At 41.1% G+C, this 24,441-nt stretch overlaps 1 protein-coding gene across 4 annotated transcripts in view; it reads left to right on the top strand.

Moving 5' to 3' along the window:
* cep162 (centrosomal protein 162) overlaps window positions 1–22,661 on the top strand; it is a 45,216-nt gene extending 22,555 nt beyond the window's left edge. For 3 of the 4 annotated variants that reach the window (XM_039806360.1, XM_039806359.1, XM_039806358.1), the window contains 16 exons: window positions 253–419; window positions 1,090–1,224; window positions 3,253–3,384; window positions 5,619–5,731; window positions 6,719–6,818; window positions 6,906–7,032; window positions 7,961–8,124; window positions 9,534–9,638; window positions 9,735–9,971; window positions 11,886–12,158; window positions 15,168–15,486; window positions 16,515–16,647; window positions 18,415–18,556; window positions 19,057–19,155; window positions 20,278–20,412; window positions 22,080–22,661. In XM_039806360.1, the coding sequence (XP_039662294.1) occupies window positions 253–419; window positions 1,090–1,224; window positions 3,253–3,384; window positions 5,619–5,731; window positions 6,719–6,818; window positions 6,906–7,032; window positions 7,961–8,124; window positions 9,534–9,638; window positions 9,735–9,971; window positions 11,886–12,158; window positions 15,168–15,486; window positions 16,515–16,647; window positions 18,415–18,556; window positions 19,057–19,155; window positions 20,278–20,412; window positions 22,080–22,277 (2,579 nt within the window). In that variant the 3' untranslated portion in view covers window positions 22,278–22,661. The remainder of the gene's footprint in view (window positions 1–252; window positions 420–1,089; window positions 1,225–3,252; window positions 3,385–5,618; window positions 5,732–6,718; window positions 6,819–6,905; window positions 7,033–7,960; window positions 8,125–9,533; window positions 9,639–9,734; window positions 9,972–11,885; window positions 12,159–15,167; window positions 15,487–16,514; window positions 16,648–18,414; window positions 18,557–19,056; window positions 19,156–20,277; window positions 20,413–22,079) is intronic. The other variant, XM_039806361.1, reaches the window with a different exon arrangement.
* The last annotated feature ends 1,780 nt before the right edge of the window (window positions 22,662–24,441 follow it).

Below are 24,441 nucleotides of genomic sequence, written 5' to 3'. Positions count from 1 at the left end.
AGGTCGACCTACCTGTTAAAGAGTACTTTTGTGAAGTAAATGCAAGCTGGACAATTGCCCTATTAACTTACATTGTAGCTTGTTTCACCGCTGCCGACTGCAGCGATCTCGCTTAATACTGGTTGAAAGAATGGTAGTTACCCTTTAAGTTTGCCCTATTTCTGAATTCCTTGCAGGAGAATTACTGTATCATGTTTGGAGCTGTGCGTTTAATATAAAGGTACTAAACGCCTTGTATGTTTGTTTGAGTAGCAGAGCCGGGTCTGAAGGCAAGCAGTGAGCTGGTGGCATCTGTTCAGTCCTTAGTGGCTGTCCTCCAACAGCAGATAGACACCAGCAGTCACCGGGATGCTACAGCCACCCAGGAAGTCAGAGGTCCTCAAGAAACCAGACCGACACAACATCTTCCATACAACAATGTAGGAAAACACTTCATATCCAGCTGACTTTTTGGTGTTTCGAGTTACAAGTGGTAGATACATGTCCTTAGTACAGGGCCAGGGATGTTACCAGGCCCAGCAGATTTACTCATAATAACTCTCATCAAAGCTTTTCCTTACATCCGCTGTGGATAGTGATAGTGTCCAGTCCTCTGGAGGCGGGGCAGACTTGACGGGACAGATTGTGGCGTCCGGTGACTTTCCCGCATTGAAACTCGAGTGAAGATAACGCACTATAGCTTTAAGACCTTAGCTAACGTCAGCAATTAATTGCGGTTAAACATAGCAACCGTGATTATGTAAAGAAATTGACAATTCGACAATTATGTAATAATAGTTACAGGCTGAGTTTCAAGGATTTGTTTCTAAGGGAATGTAGCTGGGAAAGTAGCTGTTTGGAGGAGCATTTTAGAAAGGATCAGTTGTCAGTGTTTTCAGATGGGATTCCAGTAAGGGATCATGTCAGTGTTGCAGTGCTAGTTAATGCTACTGGATAAAACATGAGGGAGAAAGTGTAACCTCTGTCCATGTTAACAATGTATACTGCTCTTCTTCTATGACCATTTGTCCTTACAAACTCTATTCTGTTAGGATTGATTCTCCACAGGACATGAAGTATCTGATGTCAGTGTTGATGTGTGATTTGCAGAGGGAGGGGGACCGCTCTGTGGTGGAGGAGCTGAGAGTCCAGCTGGCTCAGAAAGAGAGGGAGCTGCAGGTGATGAAGGAAGGCGCAGAGGAGCTCAACTCCCTCAGACAGCAGAACTACCTACTGCAAAGCAAGGTGCACAAACACACATTTACCACACAGGACCTTTCAAAACAGAACATGTATTTTATGCTTTGTAGCCATTTTTGTTACATACATTTACTACTCACATTCACATGGGTGATTGAGGGTAGATCCTTAATCAGATCTGCTAGAATGGTCGACGTAGTTAGGTTTAGGCATGGGGAGTAGTGGTTGGTTGTGGTTAGGGTGAGCATACCAGGGTAAGCCAATCAGAGGCAGAATAAGGCGGACGATGAGGCTCGTCCTTTGACGTCTAGTGGATCCAATCTAGAATCTACCGTGATTGAGAGCGGAGGGGGCTTCATGATGACGTCATCATATATTTCATGTCCGGCGCGAAGGCTCCACATGTTGTCACGGAGCGTGGTCGTGCACCTCTGAACTTTTGTACCTTGGCGGGCGCTGCGCTTTACGTTTCAACAACTTCACTACAAGGGAGTCAAATGGCCTTAAATATGTGGTCAGAGAGAGACACTCTGGGAAAAGAAAAGGGAGACACTCTGGGAAAAGAAAAGGCATCTGGCTTGAGGGTGTGGGAAAACACTAAATCACTTTGTCAAAGCTTAAAAACGGCCTCACGGAAAGAGTGTTCTTCACATCGAGAAGCGGTAATCTAGACCTGGAGATAAGTGACAGTCACTTTAATAGTTATAATTAGTCAGTTAAACGCGTTATTAACGGCGTTAACGCAAACCCATTTTAACGGCGTCAATTTTTTTATCGCAAGATTAGCGTTCTTTTTGGCCTAGCAAACTTTGTAGTTTTTTTCACATGCTGTTGCAACAACTAGTAATGTTAGAAAGACTACAACACCACACCGGATCTAGCTAGACCGGAAACACAACAACAGGAACGCCACACACACTTGTTTGGGCTTGCGAGCCGGCCAAAGAGTAGTAGGCTAACGTTACGTTTTGAGTGGATGGCGAGCGCGAGACGCCGAAATGGATGCCAATAAGATTGTGAATGGAAAGTTTACTTTTAAAAAGTTGCCAAATGGTTCCATTGACAAGACCAAAGTGATCTGTGTGTTTTGTCGTTGTGAACTGAGCGATCATCGCAGCACGTCCAGTCTGAAATACCACTTGATGGCCGAGCACACAGCTGATGCCAATTCTCCGCCCCCTCGTCAAAGCCAGGCGACAAAAGCACAAAGCAAGCCGATCCACTTTTCCATGATAAGAGGATTAAAATGAGAAAAAAATAATGGGACAAAAAGAAATCAAGGGACATTTAGAATAGATAAAAATGTGTGATAAATTGCGAGTTAACTATGACATTAATGCGATTAATCGCGATTAAATATTTTAATCGTTTGACAGCACTAGTTATAATACACAAAGTCAATGTTTGGTAGTATGTCGGTGTTTACCATGGATGTGTTTACAACTATTGCCAGGCAGCCTACTTTCCTTTACCTCTGCTCTCTACTTCTTCTCTACTACTTCTTGCTTATTCACAGGTTATTTTGTTTGTACGCCCCCTGGCGTTTCGGAGAATACTGCAACAAAACAATGTATGGGGTATAAACGTCTCAACAAACAAACCCATAGGGGGAAGCATTTCACCTCCTCCTTCAGTACTTAATAAACTTTTGCAGGTGATATTAAATTCTAAAAACAGCTCATTCTATTGGCTAATACACCAACCAGTAAGAACCCACATTTGAGCAAAGTAGGCACTAAACCTTTTATAAAAGGTAGTAATGTTTCATTACAGGTCTTGTAAACATAAAAAGCCTTTCATTTTCTGCCATTTATTACAAAGGTGAAAGACGCCAGCGCTATACAGTATACAAATGCTGTGGTTACAAAAGAAATATAATAATAGTGGAAACTGAAATGCCACTCCTCTGTTTTAGTAATTAATTAAATTTGACAAATGATAGCCACATATCAAAGAGAGGGGAAAAAATATGAAGGCAAGGATACGGCATGACACATGGGCAGTCCTTGGCAGAAACATCAGTAGTAGAAAAGTAGAAAAGAAGCTGTGTTTTTTTTTTTTTCCTCTCCTCAGCTGCGAACAGCAGAAGAGGCCTGTCAGAAGAAGAGATGGGCCGAGGCCACGGACTCTGCTGCAGACGAAAAGCTCCGACAAATTGATAAAGAAATAAAAGAGCAGGAGACGCTCATAAAAGGTTACCAGCAGGTTTGTTTCCCTGAACACTTATCTCCTAATGTTAAAAGTCATTCTAAAAAATGATTCTTCTTTTATCAAAACAAAGCTTAAAGTGCCCATATTATGAAAAAACATAAAAAACACCCCACATTTCTGGGATGTGGGGTGTTATTTTGTGTCTCTGGTGCTTACACACGCATAAAAACTTGGAATAAAAACATCCATGCTGTTTTGAGTGAGATACAGGTTTCTGAAGGTCTTCTGCCTTCAGTCTCCGGGAGATTTGTTCAAAATCGGCACGGCTTTCTACGTCATTGGCCCAAACATTTGGTGTGTGCTAACTACTTTAGCTAATACCACATCAGCTAGCTATTTCTCCAACTTCGGTAAGTAAAAGGCAGGATTAGCCGGGAGACTTCTTCTAAACGAGGGCACACTTCCAACTTTGCGTGGAATACCTGCAGAACAGGGACATGTAAATAGTTCTATAGTGTTGTAGCAGTGTTTTGCCATTGAGAATGAGGTGGCTAACTGCTAGCAGCACTAGCTTCTAGCTAGTAGTCCTTACCTAGCTACTGCGCATGTGCGACTCCCAACAAAGATGGGATAGAAGTGGGATGCCTCACTCTGTAGCTAAAACAGAGAGCTCAGCACACAGGGTGAAAAGAGGAGCTGCAGCAATGTGCCGTACAACAAAAATATGGTGTTTTTTGAAAATTAAACCATGTAAACCTATTCTGGTACAACCTCAAAATACAATTATGAACCTGAAAATGAGCATAATATGGGCACTTTAATGTCATTAACTTATGACAAGGACTCATTTTAATTCAGGTTCAATTCAATTTTATTTATTGTATCAAATCATAACGAGGTATTTCAAGACACTTTACCGATAGAGTAGGTCTAGACCACACTCTATAATTTACAAAGACCCAACAATTCCAGTAATTCCCCCAAGAGCAAGCATTTAGTGCTACAGTGGCGAGGAAAAACTTCTTTTAGGCAGAAACCTCAGACAGACCCATACTCTTGTTGGGCGGGCGTCTGCCGGTGCTGGTTAGGACACAGAGACACTGATACAGATATACAGATATAGAGAAATATGATTCATGATAATATAGCAGTTGGCGTGATGAACAATGGCAATTATAAAAACAAAAAAGATAATGGAACTATGACTAGAAATAATAGTTGTAGCAGTTCAGGGCGTAGCAGGGCTTAGCAAGCAGGACATTTCCTACTGTGAGACGCTTAAATCATCTACGATATTTTACCATAAATAAGGGCCCAGACTGAAACAACACTGCATTGGTGTCAGTGTGATGCTGCATGTTTCGTGAGATGATGAAATGGCAAGTCCAGTTTTAAATAATCACAATGACAGCTATTTTCTCCTCCATCGCAAAGATTGTGAGCCACACAGTAGGGCTGTGTCCAAAAATCACTCCAAATGGTTTGTACCCTACTGAATCCCATGATGCACTGCTCCAAATTTTTATAGATGCAAACATTTCAGCAAGACTGACACAACAGCTGTCAGTGACGACACAAAATGATGGTTGTATAAGACTCCAAAATCTACATTTTCTGCTCACTATAGAGCCATGTATTATGTATTATAATTTAGTATTGTATTATATATACAAGTGGGAGTAGTGAATGTGTGAACGAAGGAGGGATTTCAATCACAGCCTAGAATTACCTTGTGCGCCTGGAATGTGCACATGCACACAGTCTGCTGGCCAAAGCAGTGCGTTGGCAGACAATGTCACATTCCATTGGGGGTAGAACCTTTTGGCTACCTTTTTTATTTATTTATATATTTTTTTTTCCTGCAGCCCTCTACATCTGCACCACCATTGTGTCAGCTCAGCAGTCTTAATTAAATACATTTTAATCAGAATCAGAAAAGATTTATTGCCAGGTAAGTAGCACTTATTAGGAATTTGCGTTGGTTTGTTGCATACATATAAACATATTTAAACATTCATATGAAATAAACAATAAATACAGAAACAAATAACACAAACATATAACTAAATAACATTAGGAAATAAAAAAAGAGGCTGCATGGATGAATAAAATAAAAATAAATGAGGGGGCTGCCATCACAAAAATCATCACTCGTGTCCATTGCATGATATGTAGTTTTCTTTTTTATTTCCTTCTCCCCTTTTTTGCTTTGTTTTCTTCTTTCTCCTCTTGTGTTTATATGAATGTATGTGCTATTGAACTGCACTAAAACTAAGGCTATTTTACAGGAGAATGAGAAGCTGTATGTACAGATGAAGGCTCAGCAGGTTAAGAGTAAAGCCAACGAGGAGGCCATGTTCAATGAAAACCAGAGGCTGCTGAGTGAGCTGGCTTTCACAAGGTGGGTTCAGAAAAGGTTTGTCTCAAGGCTCTGACACACCAACCCGGTTCTCGGCCGTCGGACAGCCTGGCGAGGTCGGTGACCCGAGTCTGTTCGGTGTGTTCCGTGCCGTCGTCAGTCTGAGGAGTTGTCGGCGTCCATTTTGGCTGATTTCACTTGTTGAATCGGCCAGTGGGCAGTCAGACTCAATGACCAATCTGATTGGTTGAGTGCTAGCCCTGGACTAGCGAATCAGTGCACAAGAAAACCGGAGCTGACAACGCCAGTATCATCTTATTACTAGCCATCGTATTTTCTTCCGTTCAGCGAGTAATGACAACAACGATCCTTCTTGACTACTATCAACACACTCTGATGAAAACAATGACTGACGACAGCGTGCTCTGGGTTTACTAGGTCTTTCATTTGTGGGGCGACAATACAGATTAGTGCCGCCTGCTGTTATGGAGAAGTATTATGTCTTGCGCACGCGCAGAACGCACGCTCAAGTCGGCGTCGCTTCAGTGTGTTCTGTCGGCCCCTGAGCCGACTGATCAGGCCTTGTCTGCCGGCGGTCGGCTTGGTGTGTCAGAGCCTTTAGGGCGTTTTCTGACCTATAGTTTGTTTTCGTGATTTTTTTGTTAGGTATTTAACTGCACTATAAAATATAAATGTTCTTTTTTTTGTGTTGCCTTTTATATTCAATTCAGTGCTCGATTTGTTCAATAAAAGAATGTTGGAAATTAATTTCCTTAATTTGTTTTAAATTCATCAAGCATTAGTTGTATTAGCTGAATACTGAAATCAGCAGAAATGCAGGACTGAGTACAGTTTAATATCTGTTTTATCACAAGTAATATCATTATGGCGATTCAACATCTTTATCGGATATTGCATGTTTTCCTCATATGGTGCAGCCCTACATCATTACCTTTTGAAATTAATTTGTTTCAGAAATTGTCTTGTTAAATGTTTGTATTCTCTATGGCATTTTTCCATCTTCACCAGGGAGCAGCTGAATAAAAGCTCAAGGACTGTGGGAAATGTCTGCTTAATGGATCACACTCAACGCATTACAGACTTGTTAGCCCAAATAAATACACATCAGGTAAGTACCACAATCACTAAAACACTGTTTTCTGACTTGAGTTCTGTTTCAGCCCCTCAGTTACCAAATATATGTTTCTGTGTGCAGAGGAATGAGGCCAAGCTGTCTGAGGACATTCACACACTGAAGCAAGAAAAGCAGGCTCTTACGGTAGACCTGCAGCTAATGAAAAAAGAGAGGGAGCTAGCCAAAGCTCGGGCCATGTCTGCCTCAGGTAAAACGGAATTCAGAACAGTGCTAGTGGGGGAATTTCAATCATTTCTTTTGCAACTCTTTTATACTGTGTGTGTGTGTGTGTGTGTGTATGTGTATGTGTATGTGTATGTGTGTGTGTGTGTGTGTGTGTGTGTGTGTGTGTGTGTGTGTGTGTGTGTGTGTGTGTGTGTGTGTGTGTGTGCGCGCGCGCACTACCGGGTCAAAGGTTTGGGGTCACTTAGAAATTTCCACTCCATTCCAGACAGAATACCAGCTGAGATCAGTTGCATTGTTTCTTTTAACCAGGACATCAGTTTTCAGATTACATTATGTGCTTACATAATTGTAATAATACTCCAATGTTTTCTCAGTTAGCCTTTTAAAATGATATCAGATTAGTAAACAGAATGTGCCTTTGGAACATTGGATGAATGGTTGCTGATAATGGGCAATGTAGATATTGCATTAAAGATCAGCCACCCACTCAAATCAGCTGGTATTCTGTCTGTCTACAACAGTCGAGAACCCTTTTACAATTATGTAAGCACATAATGTAATACTGTATATACAGTATATATATTTGTATTTGTATGTTTGTATATTGAGTGTACCTGGAAGTGCTCTGTGTGTGTGCACACAAATGTGTGTCTGTGGGAGTGTATGTCATAGTGAGGGTGTTTAAAAATGCTCCTCCTGTGTGTGTGTGTGTGTGTGTGTGTGTGTGTGTGTGTGTGTGTGTGTGTGTGTGTGTGTGTGTGCGCACGCGCGCATATGGAGTATTAATAGTTTTTCATATCATCAGTATTTATAATTGTATCTTTATGACTGTTTTGTGTATCTGTACCTTGATCACCCAGATTTCCCTGTTTTGGGATAATAATTCACCTTGACCTTGATAACTGATCTTGGGTTTCTCTGATAATGTGTATCCACTCTGAATGTGTCAGGTGACAAGACTTTTGAGATGCGTGTATTGGAGGACAAGCACAGAGAAGAAGTGGACGCCCTGAAGAAGAAGCTGCAGTGGTTTGCTGAGAACCAGGAGCTGCTGGACAGAGATGCTGGCAGACTGAAGGCTGCTACAGCTGAGATACACCAACTCAAAGAGCAGGTCAGGCTCATTTCCCTTCAGTATCTATATATAGTAATCTATACAAAGTCCTCGCCTTGTGTTTTTTTCCCTGCAGTAACACGTTCATTATAGCATTTGTGTACTTCATAACACCACTTCATTTAGGAGACATACCATATATGTATATTCAGCCCTTTAGTCTCGCATTGCCAGACCTGACTCCAGCGCTGTGTCAGCGTAGGAACTGTTATTACAAAGAACACTATAGACTTTTTTTTGTAACTGTAACAAATGTAGTTTATCACTCTGCCCTTAGATTTATATCTGCTGATGCATTCAGAACCCACCACTGTCTTCTTTATCAAAATGTAGGCTGGACTTCTTTGGCTCTAAGAAGGGAGCAACAATGCATTTTATATATTTACAAAGCCTTGCTTAAAAAAGTGCCCGTATATTTAACAAGCTTGCTGAATTTTAAATATTATTACTATGGCACTTGCACTAGTGATTCCTTGGTCCTTAATATTCCATTTATTAGGACAGAATTTGGCAAAACTGCATTTGAGTATTATGCTCCATATGGAATAACGTGCAGATTCTACTGAAATTGAACAGCCTGATTCCATTTACTCACTTTAAATGTCTTCTTTATGAGTCCATGTATTCTGAATCTACATGTGCAATTTGAGTTGTTTAACATTCTGTTATTGGTTTATGTGTGTAAGGTGTATTGCAACGGTTTATTATATATTAATTACAATGTAATATTTTTATATGTATTGTAATTTTATATGGAACGTTATAAGAGCGTCATTGGAAATGAGAGCTTGCTCTCAATTGGCCCTCCCTGAATAAATAAAGGTGATATATAATGCTGGATAGTTTAAGGGGCCTAGCTTGCCCCCCACCAGGCCTAAGCCACTGGGAATTATTTTTTAATGTACTTTTAAGATGTTTTTTAAACTACAGTTCACGTTACAGTGTGGCGGCTCGGTTGGAAACATAGACGTAGTCATGTTTTCAAATCTCCACTTAGCTTTTAGCACTGACCTAATGTAGGATAATGTATGGAATCTGTCTTATAGCTTTTTTAAATTCTCAATTACACTATTCCGTCCATTATTCTGTTATCACAGAAACTTTTGGGCTCTACATTAATGCTGCCATCAGTCTGGGACTGGCCCCTGCGTGAAAAAAGACACTTGCCACTGGGCTAAACAACTTTTCTGGGGGAAACACAGTCTCCTGGATATATAAGAAGTACTACAAAAACAGAGGCTTTTTGTGAGATCTGAACACTAATACAATTTAGTGTGCCTGTCGTGTGTGAACTGAGTTCTTGGTGTATCAGCTGTGACGTGGGACGGAAAATGTGCTGAAAGCCAGTTACAGTTGAACAGTTTTGTGTTGCTTACTGTGTTGGAAATGACCGCTTGTCTCCATTTCAGGTAGAAAAACTGAAAGTGGATGTGTGCAAAAGAAGCAGTGAGCAGCAGAGAAAGACCAAGGAGAAAACAGTGGATACTAAGAGGATGCAGGACCTTCAGCGACAGGTTTCTCACACAACTCAACAAGCCAACTAATCAAAATTGTTACACTACCTCCCACCTCTCTTCATTTTTCATTAAGAGTCTTTCTCTCTTTACCAGGTGAAGGAGCTGGAGCAGATACTCAGACGTAGAAACCCAAACTCCCTGCCGGCTCTGATCTACGCTGCAGCCGCGACTGGCGATCAGGGGGATGTGGCCGCCAATACGCCCCCCCCCAGCAGGATCAACGTCCTGCTGGAGCGCAGGATTCAGCGTCTGGAGGCGGAGCTGGAGAGTCACGATGAGGAGGCCAAGCGCAGCCTGCGGGCCATGGAACAACAGTTCCACAGGATCAAGGTACAAGTCAAATCATACTGTAATAACTCCTGCGTGGTGTCGTAGCCTCTCAGTGTCAACCATTCAAATTACAGTCAAATATATTGTTATTATTTTTCTACTAAAACTCCCCAAGTAACATGTAGCAACACAGAGTTACAATTTAATAACCAGGCCTGTATTTGTTAAACTGATACTTAAGAATGCCCCAAAGAGCCAACTTAGGAGTAACAAAAGTCTTCACTTAGCATGAGCAATGTGACACATTTACTAAGACATTTTTTGCTGGGATCCTAAAGAGAACGGTTTTGGTGTTGAGAGAAAAGACTTATTTGCTGCACGGGATCGGGATTCTGTATCGGCAGATATTCAGTATCTGTTGAAATGTGGAGCAGCACATGATTAACCATGTCTGCTCAGAGACATAATAGCCAAGCGATGTCATAGTGGTGTGATATGTCTGTGCTGTTTCCGCTAATAATATATACCGTACATTACATACCCAGGGTTTTTACTGGCTCAGAATGGGCCATTTGGGGGTGGGGGGGTGCAGTAAGCATTACCGGTTGCGTACAGTATAGGCAATGAGTCTGTGTTACCTTATTTGACAGAAATCTATGCATTTTCCTGTTATTTCTGACAATTTGATCAACAAAAATGTTATTATGCTTGAGTTAATAAAACCCCAGTTAACAAAACTGGTTAAAAAAATGATAATATTTAAATAAATCACCAGCAGAGTCCGGTAGAGCCTGACTCTGGAGATAAAACTGAGATGAGCTCTCATATTCAAGTTTATGTTCTGCTTGTTCAACGGCTGTTTGGTAAATTGCTCTTAAACACATTTAGAGAGGATTTGAATTGCTATTTTTATTCTCAGTTCTTACCATTTTGGTGCTGGTGATTTTCTTTTGGGGCTGGCTAAAACCTCTTTGGGGGGTGCCAAAAGATTCCTCTATGCAGGAAAAACCCTGATACCTACCAGCCCCACTGTCTTTACATCGGATGGTCCTGTGTAACAAACCATCTGGCGTGTCAGGTGAGAAAAGGGTTCCGTTAAGGAAAAAGTTTGGGAACCACTGTGCTACACCATCACAGCTCATCGCTGCACACAGTAGTCCGTTTACATTTGTCTGTCACTCACATGTCTCATTGCTCTGATTGGTTGTAGGTCTATTCAATTGCATCAGGAGGCGGTTGATAACGCCCCTTGGAAATGGAAAATGAACTGAGAGATTTTAGACTAACTCGCATTTGCTATTTGGTCTGCCAATGTCAGGCTAAAAAACAAACAACCAAAATATCACAGACATGCATGTCTACATAGCAGAACTCTTACATTGACAGACATACAGACATACATAACATCAAAGTGTTATCTGTCAACAATAATTCATACTTTCCAAATTATTAAAAAAACTGAGACCTAAAATTCAGAGTGTTGTTTGCTGCTTTGCATCTGTATTTAGCTTACCAACCTATGCATTGTATTCTGTCTCATTGAATTACTTGATTTGATCTTTTTAGCTCTGCTCTGTTACAGTAATAGGGACCTGGATAAGAAAACAACAAAAAATTGCAAATGATTTTTACACCTTGATTTGCTGAAGAAGTCTAAATGAACACAAGCAGTGTCCACATAAATGTATGGAGAGTGTGTCAAAAATGCATTTGTCTTTGTCTTTAACAATCAATTGTTAAAGTTGTTCACAAGTGCCTGAATATATATTTGGTTGTAGAAGAAGATTGGATGAAAAGATTTTAATTGTTATCAGATTAAAGTACACCAAGAACAAACACACATTGTGATTAACTGGATCGAAATGTTAATGCAAAAATACAAATTATTTTATGAAATGAACAAGCAGAAATGCTTGAAAAAAACAAAACAGAAAATGTTAAATTTCAACATGTGTGTCTGTGTGCACCGTTTAGCTCCGCTATGAGCAGCAGATCTCCGAGCTGGAGACACAGCTGGAACAGCAGCTGAAAGCGGCACACTCAGCAGCTGGGACCGAGCGGCCACGGGTGTCACAGGGTCCGACCCTGGAGGAAGAGCTGCAGCGTGTGAAGGAAAGCCATCAGGAGAAAGAAAAGTCCCTCCAGGACCAGATTGAGTCCTTCCAGAACCAGATTGAGTCCCTCCAGGAGCAAATTGAGTCCCTCCAGGAGCAGCTCAAACACAAGGCTAGCACCGGAGCTACCCAGGTCATTAACAACAATAAAGTGTATTCTATTCTATTCTAACATGCAAAAACACCTGTCTTAAACATGCAGTATACTCGCTGCAGCCGACCTCTCGCACACAAATGTGACGTCATGGGAGCGCCGTAACTTTTCTACTCGCGCGTGGTGGTCGCGACGCTAGTTACATTCTTCTCCTGAACAGAGGTGTCGCTACGGACGAGAAGAAGAAGAAAAAGGTAAACAACGGCAGAACTGGCAGCAGCATTGACGTCAATGCCTCGATTTGATTCGATTACCTACTTTGTTGGATCAAGCCTTTCATTAACCATAAAAGAACTCCTTTTAACCCAGTAAGTTTACAAAAAATACGCACAATGCGCACTTAAAATCCTGGCACGACAGCGAGATCTGTCATTTTTACATCACATTGACGCATTACAGGCCGGCTGCGGCGACTGTAAAAAAGACCCTTAGCTTTAGCCTCACTAGCTATGTTTCCATCCACGTCAATCGATTATTATCTGAAGTTCGCTAAGAACATTTATGCGAATAAAGCCGGTGGAAGTGTGCTTCCATCCAACGGCTTTAAATCGAATAAAAACCTGCGCGTAATGACGTCACATGCTGTTTTGCGGTCAAATACATTTGAGACATTTTAGGGTGTTTCCATTCATTTTCTTACTGAATCGCCCGACATTCAAGCAAACATTTGCGAACAAAGTTTTGCTAGCCAAAATGGATGGCCCATTTGTAACGCTACAAAATAAAACAGGAAACTAAGGCATCAAAAACATACACAAGGATAGAACCGGGAAACCAAAACGGAACACGGAATAAAAGAACCCTGAACAAGGAATGAGAATACAGCAGGAACAAACAGGGAATGAATTAAACAAAATAAAACAGGAAAAACCTGAAAATCACAGCCCTAACACGTACCCCTTCATCAATTCCCAATGTACGTTCTAAATCTATAACACTATTCATCATATACGAGTGGATATTATGTTAATTATTTCATACAATTGAACTGTCAATATTAAGGTTGGTTTGGTCAGCAATCATGAGTGAAGCTGAATGTTTCAACCCTATATCCATTAAGGTTACTTTAAGCCAGGGATATCAAACTCAATTTCATTAGGGGCCACATTGGTAAATGAGAATCACATCAAGGGCCAGACATGTCTTAGACTGTTATTGCATGTCTCACAGAGTTTTTTCACTTACAATTTGGTTGACATAAAGCCCCAAAAAAGTCTGCAAAACGTTCCTTACACTGCATGAAAAGTGGGATTTTCGTCAGTATGCGGCACTGTAGATTGTCGTGGAACTTCAGGTTTACGACTGCACACGGCAATTTACAGGCAACACCGAAAACTGCCGGAAATTGTTGAAAATTTTCGTGGGCCTTGCTTGGCAGTTGTCCCCCCATGACCCCCCCCCTCTCCATCTAATTCTAGGGGAGGCTTTAACATGTAAATGAAAATGCTGTGAGCTATACAAACGCAAATCAGGGTAGCAGCAGGGGGAGTTTTACCCCAGGTGACATTTTTCTAAAAGGTATTAACTTCATTTTAAGAAAATCTCTTAAAATAGATCTTTTTATTGTAGACTCTTAAATTTTAGCTTGAATTGATTTATTTAATGAAAGTATGCTAGATTAATTATTGTGTATGTGATTAGCAATGACCAATGTTATGTAAAAAAGATACACAAAATAATTTATTTCAACAATTAGTTTTAATCAGGCTTTGCCATAAAGGTAAAATGTGCATTCCATGATTCATTCACAGTCTCCTAGAGCTCAACCACTGTGCACTGTGGCATGACTACAGTGACCTTTCTTTGGTCTTGCTCATCCAAGATTGTCTGGTGGAATGGGTTAATTAGCCATTGTAGAGTTTAGTAAATCAAGTAAAACAAAGATTTCATTTTTACAACAACCTGTTTCGCAGCCTGAATATTAAAACTCTCGGGTTCTGTGGGAATTTCTCAAAGAGTCTCAAAGTCGGCAAATCTGCCAAATTCTCCTCTGAGTTTCACTTAATTACAGTTTGATAAACAGTTTCCAGTCTTTTTGGTTCGGTGCACAACTAGGCGGGCCAAAATGGATCGTGAACCTAAAGTGTTACACGGGTTGGATCATTTGTGAGGGGCTTTAAGCCATTGCTTTTGGCTAACTATTTCAACTTTTAGCTACTTTTTCCATTACTTTGCTAATCATTCGAACTGTATCGTCATTACTTTTAGCTAGATATTTCTACCATTTAGTCATTAGTTTTAGTTAAACTCCTGCGCTTGCTTGCTTACTAGCCTTTACACAATCTTAGATAGCTGCAACATATAGTTGTTAGGTGTTACAGTTTATTTCATGCTAATATGTTATATTCTTCCAATCAAATCATAATTTATATTTTTATTTTTTTCAAATAAGTTGAGATACTCTACAATCTTTTCACAACCCCCCTGGCAACTGCAGTAGTACCCCCTGGGGTACACGTGCCCCTGGTTGGGAATCACTGCTAGCATACTAACACAGGCTGGTCTTTGGGAAAAAGTAGTCTTGCATTGCCAGACCTTCCTCCACAGCGCTGCGGAGGAGGGTCTGGCTAGTCCAAACGACATTCCTGGATGGGAGATAAATGTGCTCTGGTTTATTGCCATTTCTTTAAACCAATCACAATCATCAACGGCGCCTCTGCAAAATAGCCTCGGGAAGGAACTTGTTTTGGTGGAACGTGTGCACGTTGTTTTAGTCGTGCAACAGAAAACTCAGATTGGACAGATAGTCTAGCTAGCTGTCTGGATTTACCCTGCAGAGATCTGAGGAGCAGTTAACCATAGTCCTCAGAAATCCACCGGAGTTTAGCAGCACCTGAACAATCCCGGAAAGGAAACATCGTCGATATAGACTAGCGGAAATGTGCCACGCAACTTACAGAAATGTGTTTTGGATGTTGGACAACCCGGATTTAAGATATTGGTCTATATGTGATTAGGCAAAAACAATGATCTTACTTGCTTTTACAGGCCCAGCCAAGTCCAGGCCGACACCAGCGTCAGGCCGAGGCAGCGTTTGGCGCCCGGATAGAGCGGCTGAACAAAGACCTCGCCTCCAAGACAAAGACTATTCAGGAGCTGTGCAGCACGGTGGAGAGACTGAAGAAGGAGAGGAAGAGCATGCTGTCCGTCCCCAACCCACGCACAGAAACCCGTTCTGCAGAGATGAAGCGACAACCAGGCCCAGCCAAAACACCCTGTCCCGCTGCTGCTGGAGAGACACATGGAGGGGAAGAAACCTTTCCCGCTGCTCATTATGAGAAGACCTACCAGCCCACTGTCTTTACAGGTATGGAGGTGGACGTTCTGTTCTGGGTGACAGTATATCTGTTGAGGACAAAAATAGGATAAATAAGCTAATCAAGAGAGCTGGTTCAGTTATTGGTCTTAACCCGGACATACTGGAGGTTACTGTAGAGAAGAGGATTAGTTCAAAACTAAAAATTGTCCTGCTTTTTGAAGGCCATCCACTACACAATTTGTTCAAAGGACTCAGAAGCTCTTTCGGTGAGCGATTGGTAATGCCTCGGTGCTCTAGTGAGCGCATGAGAAGGTCTTTTGTTCCCGCAGCGGTTGGATATTTTAACCAACACAGTTAACTGTTGAATATTATTTTTGTCTTTTATAGCGTTTGTTTTTTACATTTATGTATTGTGAAATTGAATTATTTATTTATTTGTCTGTTTGTTGTGTATTGTGTTCGATGGCTGTATGGTTGGTGGCAAACCAGTTTCCCTATCGGGATTAATAAAGTTTTTCAAATATTAGCTAAAGTAGTTAGCACACACCAAATGTTTTGGCCGATGACGTAGAAAGCCCTGCCGATTTTAAACAGCTGACCCGGAGACTGAAGGCAGGACACATTCAGAAACCCGTATCTCAAAACAGCATGGATGTTTTTTTTTGTATGTTTAGTCTGTATGCGTGTGGAAGCACAAGAGACACCAAATCACACCCCAAATCCCAGAAAAAGTGATTTTTTTTCATAATATGGGCACTTTAAATGAAATGTCTGTTCAAAATCTAGAAATGTTTGGTGTGCTAATGATGACACAGTGGAGTGGTTGTTTCAATTGAATGTAAATACATTAAGCTGCCGACCTTTGTCTCTAAAGCATGGGAAAAACGACAAGAAGGTTTATTTGTTTAATATCTGTCATTTTTGTTGCTATTCTGGTAACTGGTTCCTTGCTGTAAATAATGGTGTCTTGTAAGCCTATGTGGGCTGGGCATATTTTCTTCCATGCATGACACAATGATAAAATATGAATTCATATCCATTTGCTGGATTTTATAATTGTTGCGTGTTTTTGACAGGCAGCCATATCTCCGAGGTTCTGCAGGAGAACGAGGCTCTGAAGCAGCGCCTGGAGCTGCTGGAGCTGCGGAGCGAGCAGCAGAGGGAGGCGCTGAAACCTGATGCTGAACGTGCCACAAAGGAGCTGTGCAGGTCTGTGTAGCTGTGCGAACACATTAACTAGAGCTGTTACTATTCCACCATTTTGCTGTACAATTAAAGTGATGGTTCGGAGTAATTTCACCCTAGGGTCCTTTGCACCATGACCTCGAGCCAAACACCCCCCCAGAAGCTTTTTTTCACCTGGGTTGAACATTGGGAGAGTTAGCGTAGAGTAGCGTTATCAGCTGAATAGCTTAGCGCAGGGGCTATCGGACCCACGTTTGTATCTCGTAAATTACCCCACTAATAATGCCCGAAATGATACCAAACGTCTACAAGTAGTAAAAATAGGTTATGCTCTCATAAAACGATGGATTGGAAAGTTTATAAGTACACCAGAAGTTTATGTAAATAACACTTGCCTGCTGGCTTCTGCTCTCTGCTGCTGTTGCTGCTGCTGCAGTAAGACGAGTGCTTAGGGCCGTCTACAAATTACAACACCGAAAAGAGATGCAACAAAAATATTTATTAATTTAACTTTTTTTTTTAAGTAAGTGCTGTAGTATAACTAGCAGGAGACAAGTAATAATTGAGGTAAGTTTGGAGACATTACCTTATTTAATCATTGAATTAATAAATATTTTTTTGTTGTAACTCTTTTCGGTTAGTAATTTGTAGACGACGTAAGCACTCGCCTAACTGCGAGTAGCAGCAGCAGCAGCAGAAAGCGGCAAGCCAGCAGCAAGTGTTCATAAACTTCTGGTGTACCTTAAACTTTCCAATCCATCGTTTTATGATAGCATACCCTATTTGTACTACTTGTAGACGTTTGGTATCATTCCGGCGTTATTATTGGGGTCATTTACAAGATACAAACGTGGTCCGCCCCTCAGTAACCTATTCAGCTGATAACGCTGCTACTCTACTAACTCTCCCAATGTTAGACCCAGGTGAAAAAAGCTTCTGGGGGGGTGTTTGGCTCGAGGTCATGGTGCAAAGGACCCTAGGGTGAATTACTCCGAACCATCACTTTAATTGTCTCAGAAATGATTGCAATTAACAATATAACTGTCTCTCTCTGTCAAATTTAAAAAACTTTTTTAAACAAAATTTAAATTTAAAAAAATTATGTCACTGTCATGTGACCCAGAGAATGCGCTAGTAACACAGGTACACTACGCCTATGAAGTAAACCACACCTCTAATTATCATAAAACATTTTTTTAACTATCCCCCCTCATACTTTTTTTTTTTTTGTATTATTATGTATTATATTTTTTTTATTGGTTTATTTGATAGGGACCATGCATATTTATGAACATTGTTGTATAAAAACGCCATTTAAATATGCCAGAATTAGTAAAAATAACTACTTTTCATCTGCAGTCCCTAGGCAGGTAACATAGGACTAACATAGAGACAGCCAGCAGTCATACAGCACTCATTCATAAACAAGACAAAACTAAAATACATGATGACAAAGAAATTATTCATCCACCTCTATACTGCACTCAGTTTAACAGTTAGTTAGTTTATTGTTATGAACGTGTATAGGGTCAAGTGCCACCAACTAGCATAGCTTTAGCTCAGCAGTCCGACCAATAATCACTTATTTAACACACAATTTGGAATATCTAAACAAAATCAACAATTACCAGTCATACGCCTTAAGACCTTAGCTAACGTTGGCAATTAATTACGGTTAAACAAAGAAAGCGGGGTTATGTAAAAGAAATTGACAATTATGTAATCATTGTTACAGGCCTATCATTTTCTGCAGATCATAGATGTGCTGAATGTCATGTGATGTGTTATTAGGCTAAAGGAGCACTCTGCAGAGCAGCTGTCCTCCATGAAAGCAGAGCACCTCAGGGTGTTAGACCAGCTGCGGGCCACCCATGCCCTGGAACACTCGTCCTCAAAGGTTGCTGAGTTGGCCAATAAGCTCAACACTCAGGAGGTATTGGCTCACTAAACCAGTGTTTTCCCTAGGTTTGTGGAAGACTTAGGTGCACATATTTAGGGGGGGGGGGGGTTTAGGGGTGCTCCCTCCAGAAAATGTGACATTTTTCAATGAAAAACATATGCAATTTCACATTATTTTGGACATTTATTATGACCATATCTGTGTCTAAAACGTTGGAAAAGTTAGAGCCGATCATAAATAAATAAATAAATACCACTCAAAAAGAAAAAAGAAAAAAACTTGTAAAAGAAGACCACTGGGGACCAACTACAATTATTAGATCTGAGAAGAGTCGTTAAGTTAGTTTTGATGCTAACTTGATGCTAAATTGATTTTACATTCAAGTGGCTTAGTTGGTGCCCAAAACGGCTTGGGTGCTGCGCCTAAGCCGGTAGGGTAGGGAAGGTAGGGAGAACCCTGCTAACCAAACAGTCTCATGTCAACAGGAAGTCCTGAAGTGATCCTGTTGCTTTAACCTTCACATTTGCCTGCAGATAATGACGAAACATTTACAAGACCAGCTGAAAGATTTCAAGCGAGCTAAAGATGCACTGGCAATATCCAGGACCCGAGAGGACGCTCTGCAGAAGCAGGTGGGGATTCATGGGGGGGGCATTTTTGCCTTTTTATTTGACGGACAAAAGTGTAGAGGTGTGTAAATGGGGGGAGAGAGAGAGAGAGAGAGAGAGAGAGGTATGACATGCAACAACGGTCCCACAGCCATTCAGCTACCGAGGCGCTCCCGAAACATTTATCCAAAGAGTTCAAGGGTAACTACCGCTTTTTTCAACTCAGAACCTATTTTCCTGTTTGTGTTGCCTGTTATTTCTGACAATTTGATAAACAAAATTTATATAAAGCTTGAGTAAATTAAACCCCAATCAACAAAACTAAAACCTAAAGCCTAAAACAAATCACCGGGAGAGGCCGACTCTAGACGGTATATCTGAGATGAGAGCTCCTATTCAAATTTATGTTCTGCTTGTTCAACCGTTGTTTGGTAAATTGCTCTTAAACATATTCATAGAAGATTTGAAGTGCTATTTTTTCCTCTCAGTTCTTCATCATTTTGGCACTGGGGATTTTCCTTTTGTGCTGGCTAAAACCTCTTTGGGGGGCGCGCCAAAAACTCCTCTATGCAGGAAAAGCCCTGTTATACTGTATGATTTCAGGCATGGTAACTTTTAGATCCACAAGCTGTTCTGAGCATACATTGCTGATCGTCTGTGTGACATTATCATATCTCTCTCTCTCTCTCTCTCTCTCTCTCTCTCTCTCTCTCTCTCTCTCTCTCTCTCTCCTTCACTCGCTGTCTGTCAGCTGCTCATATTGTTCGCTTTCTTCTCAAATATTAGAAACACTAAAGCAGAACCAGAAAACCCAAGACGTTATAAATATGGTGCTCCATTATTTCTGAGACCAGAAATGTCTGCGATTTTCAGTCAGATATTCTGTCCAATAAACAAGCAACTGTCTCGATCGTGTGACGTGTGTTTACAGTGTTTGGTGCGTTTGACAAAGTGCAATGTGAAAGCACACCCAACCAAATGAAAAAATGCAACAATGTTACAACTTCACCCCCCGAATCACACCAAGTCCACCAAACTATAGGTGTGGAAAAAGGATCATTTTTGATCATTAGATGAAAAATGACACCGTTTCAGAAACATTACAAAGTTACATACAGTAACTGCTTTCACTGCTTTTGTGTTTAGCTGACCAGACTGCTGACAGAGCTGAAGGAAGCTAAAGAAGCTCAGAGCCCAGAGGTGAAACTCCTGTGTGGCCTGGAGAGGAAGATCCTCAACATGGAGCTCAGACACCAGCACAGAGAGAAAGAGCTGCAGCAGGTACAAATCATGGCACAATATACTGTTTATTAGGGCTGTTGAAATGAATCACTGCATCGATGCATCCCGATGCAGACAAGGATGATTCTGCATCGGTGCAGTGACAGACCACAACAGATTATTACCTCCTGATGTTACTTGTTGATTTTTCAGGTCGCTGCTTTTTTTGGTTTTTGCCTTTTGCCTGCTGTCTGCTGTGTTCAGACTCCGCTACATTCAGGAAGTGTCTTTTTTAAGAGCAGATACAACAAAAAGGGGAGTTTTTATATATGATATATATATATATATATATATATATATATATATATATATATATATATATATATATGACTGCTTGAATTTGTTGATGAAAACCACGTGTAGCAATATATAATAAAATATATATGGAATTGATTCAAATCGTTGACAGGGTAATCCTAATCAAATTGAATCGTGAGACCAGTGGAGATTCACCCCCCTACTGTTTATATAATGTTTTAATGACCCCGAGCCCCCAACCTTTACTGTTTAACCCTGATTGCTTGCTGCTTTATGGAAAATGGGGTCGTTTTGGAGCGGTCTTGAGACCCTTAACCTGGAGCTGTGGTGACAATTATACGCCATTATCATTAAAGTAAAAGAAGCTCCACCCATAGTAGGATTACGACAGAATGGAGCTAAACGAGAGTACACAAGACCAGTTCTAGAAACTGGGAAAATGCAGAAAATCATTTTTGAGGGTATTTTTTTCCCCCATCAACAGAATATAAAATCTGGCGATGCAGAGTGTGGTTGCACTACCTGCTACTGTCCTGCATTATTAATTGAAAGCCAGATGTTTAACATATTGCGATACTATGCTGTATCGATTTTTTTCCCCCACAGTGCGCATGTGTGTGTGCTGATCGGAGCTCCGCTCTGTGTCAATATGCAGAGAGGACAGATAAGCTTGCGCTTACGCGCTCAGACGCTTTTGGAACCGAAATTTGGCACCGAAAGATAAATAATTTTTTGATACTCATAGGATATGAGGATAGGATACTTTTTTTCGGTGCCATAAAAGTATCGACGTTCGGTACCCAGCCCTATATACAGTAGATGACGGTTGCAGTATTTATCAGAGATGTCCGATGTATCGTGGGGTGGCTCATGATTTACACTCCAACTAGACAACACATTTAAAGTACATAGATAGTAGTCTATATTGACGACGATTCACTTCCGAGATTGTTCCCGTGCCGCTGGAAAGTCCAACAGATGTCTCTCATTTCGGCCAGATGTCCGTCACCTTCCTCTTTCTTTGTATTGGCATTCTAAACTCCGGTGGATTTCTGAGGACTATGGTTAACTGCTGCTGAGATCTCTGCAGGGTAAATCCAGACAGCTAGCTAGACTATCTGTCCAATCTGAGTTTTCTGTTGCACGACTAAAACAACTTTTGTACGTACACATGTTCCACCAAAACAAGTTCCCTCCCGAGGCTATTTTGCAGCGGCACCGTGGCTCCGTGCGGAGCTTAGCACCGCCCAAGACGATTGTGATTGGTGTAAAGAAATGGCAATAAACCAGAGCACGTTTTTCTCCCTGCTGTGGACTAGCCAGGCCCTCTTCCGCAGCTCTGTGGAGGAAGGTCTGGCAATGCGAGACTACATAGATAGTAACTCCCCCCCTCGTCCCTCCCCCTGCAGGTGATTGGTGGGTCGTGGCAGACGTTAGAGGCCGATCAGCAGTCAGAGGTGGAGAGCTGGAAACGTCTGGCTCAGGACAAGAGCAGAGAGTTGGAGGCTTTCCGTCTGGAGCTGGACTCCATCCTGGACATCCTAAGACATCTCCAGAGACAGGGAGTGGTCCTCCCTGCTCCGGACCCCCTCACCCAGAGGAGTTAAAGCACATGCACAGTTTGACTGATGCCTGTTAGTGAAAGCTAATGCTTTGGCTTTGGCTACATTGAACGCGTAACGTATGCGGACCGTTCGCTGAGCAGATGTGCAGCGTTATGTATCTTTTAACCGGCTACACCTGCAGCGCACACACGGAGTAGGATTGTGTGAGTCACAGGAGATAAGGTGAGCTTTCCCTTTGGGATTGTTGTTGTTTCTTCAGTTTTTGGAGCCGGCACAGCGCTGTGAAATGTCCAACATATGTCAGCTGCTAACAAAGGACGCAGCCCGGACCCTATTTTCCTATGTTTTTGTATGACTGATGGGAACAACAATCTTTGACATATGATCCAGTATTAAGCGAGATCGCTGCAGTCGGCAGTCAGCGAAACAAGCTACAATATAAGTTAATAGTAGGGTTGGGCATCGAGAACCGATTCCTAATCGGAATCGTTTCAAAAATTACGATTCCATCGGAATCGTTTCTTTATTGGAATCGTTTGGAGGATTTGGTTTCAAATCTGATCATAGGTTCCAAATTTAATATGCGCAAGTTTTGGTTTCCGTAGCGACCAGACGCTTGTTGTGTTGCAGCCGTGCAGCACAGTAAGCGGAGCTCTAGTGTGGCTTTATTTTTCATTGTAAAAGCTGTGAAACTGCAACCCACCTATGAATCAAAATAAAACTTTCCTCTTATTTGTGAAATAAGCATCCAACCCGTTTCAACTCCACCACTCAAAGAATCGGAATAGAGAATCGATAAGAACCGGGATCGAAAGGAAAAATCTGAATTGGAATCAGAATCGTTAAAATCCAAACGATGCCCATCCCTAGTTAATAGGTCAATTGTGCAGCTTGTATTAACCTTCACAAAAGTGGTCGTTTTGCCACTGACCGGCTCAGATTAATATTCTAAGTGTCTGACAACATTATGGAAAGGATTTCTAAGGAGATCGAACTTTATGTTAAAGAGTAAGATCCTTTTTTTAAACATAAAAACATCTGTGAAATTGCATTCGCTAAACCCACTAAGACTCCATGTAAATAAACAGTAATTTTAGCATCTTAAAATACACTTCATTCAAAGTCGACAGAAACAAAATAAAACTATGAAAAGCCGTTTTGGGTCATCTTTCCACTTTTCCAACCATCACAACTCTAGTTTTGGTTGAAATAAACACATAGTTTACAGATTAACATGTGAAAATATGTTGGCTCTATACACGCTAAAAGTATTGCTTTTTTAAATGGAGTCTGGTGGGTTTAGCGCTTGTGACCTCAGAGCTGTTTCTGGTTAAACAGAAAGGTCTCAAAGAGGTTTATCTCTGTAGGGATCATTTCCATAATGTTGTCAGACACTTACAATATTAATCTGAGCCTGTCAGTGGAAAAATAAAGCACTTTTAGTTGACCAAACTGACGATGCACATTTGCCCCATAGGGTTACGTTGCAGCCCGGTTGAAGAAAATAAATAATAATTCCCCTTTTAAGTTGGTTCCTGTATATAGGTAGTTTAATTTAATAGAAGTATAGACACTTTATGATCCATTTCTGTGTAAAAGGGCCACACCCGCCCTTGCGTAAAAGACTGCCCTATTTTTACGCTCGTAGAGCAGATCTCCTCGGAGCATACACAACACTTAACGCTGCTCTCGTGTCCGGTGTAGACAGTTTACTGATTATAGTGGTAGCGTAGTGTTGGAACATCCGCTCCGCATACGGTACGCGTGCAATGTAGCCGGCCCGTAATGCTGTGTAACGAAGCCAGAGATAATCAGTGCCTCAGCGTTAGAAAGAGTTCAGGTGATGGACTTCCCATTGACAGCCAGTATAATATGAGTTAATACCCCACATCTCAGAGATAGACCATGCTTCCTGGTCCACATCAGCCGCTGCCTTTATATCAGCAGTACTTCATGTCAGCACAGAAATAGAGCTTCAAATACTCAGAGGTTTTGTTGGGATTCAGAGACCGAAACTTTTGTTAAAAAAAAATTCTTCATACATGTACTGTACCGGTTTCTTATTTGTGTATGTATATTTTGTAGCTAGTTTCTATTTTTAATTACATTTTTTTGTAACTTATTTCAGATATAGTAAAAATAAATGTTTTTTTTGTCTTAACTGTGATAAATTGTATTCAGTTACTCCTTTCATGCACTCTACACT

The sequence above is a fragment of the Perca fluviatilis genome, chromosome 7 (assembly GCF_010015445.1).
Source record: "Perca fluviatilis chromosome 7, GENO_Pfluv_1.0, whole genome shotgun sequence".
Classification (NCBI taxonomy): Eukaryota; Metazoa; Chordata; class Actinopteri; order Perciformes; family Percidae; genus Perca; species Perca fluviatilis.
This window is presented reverse-complemented; position numbering and strand designations above follow the sequence as displayed.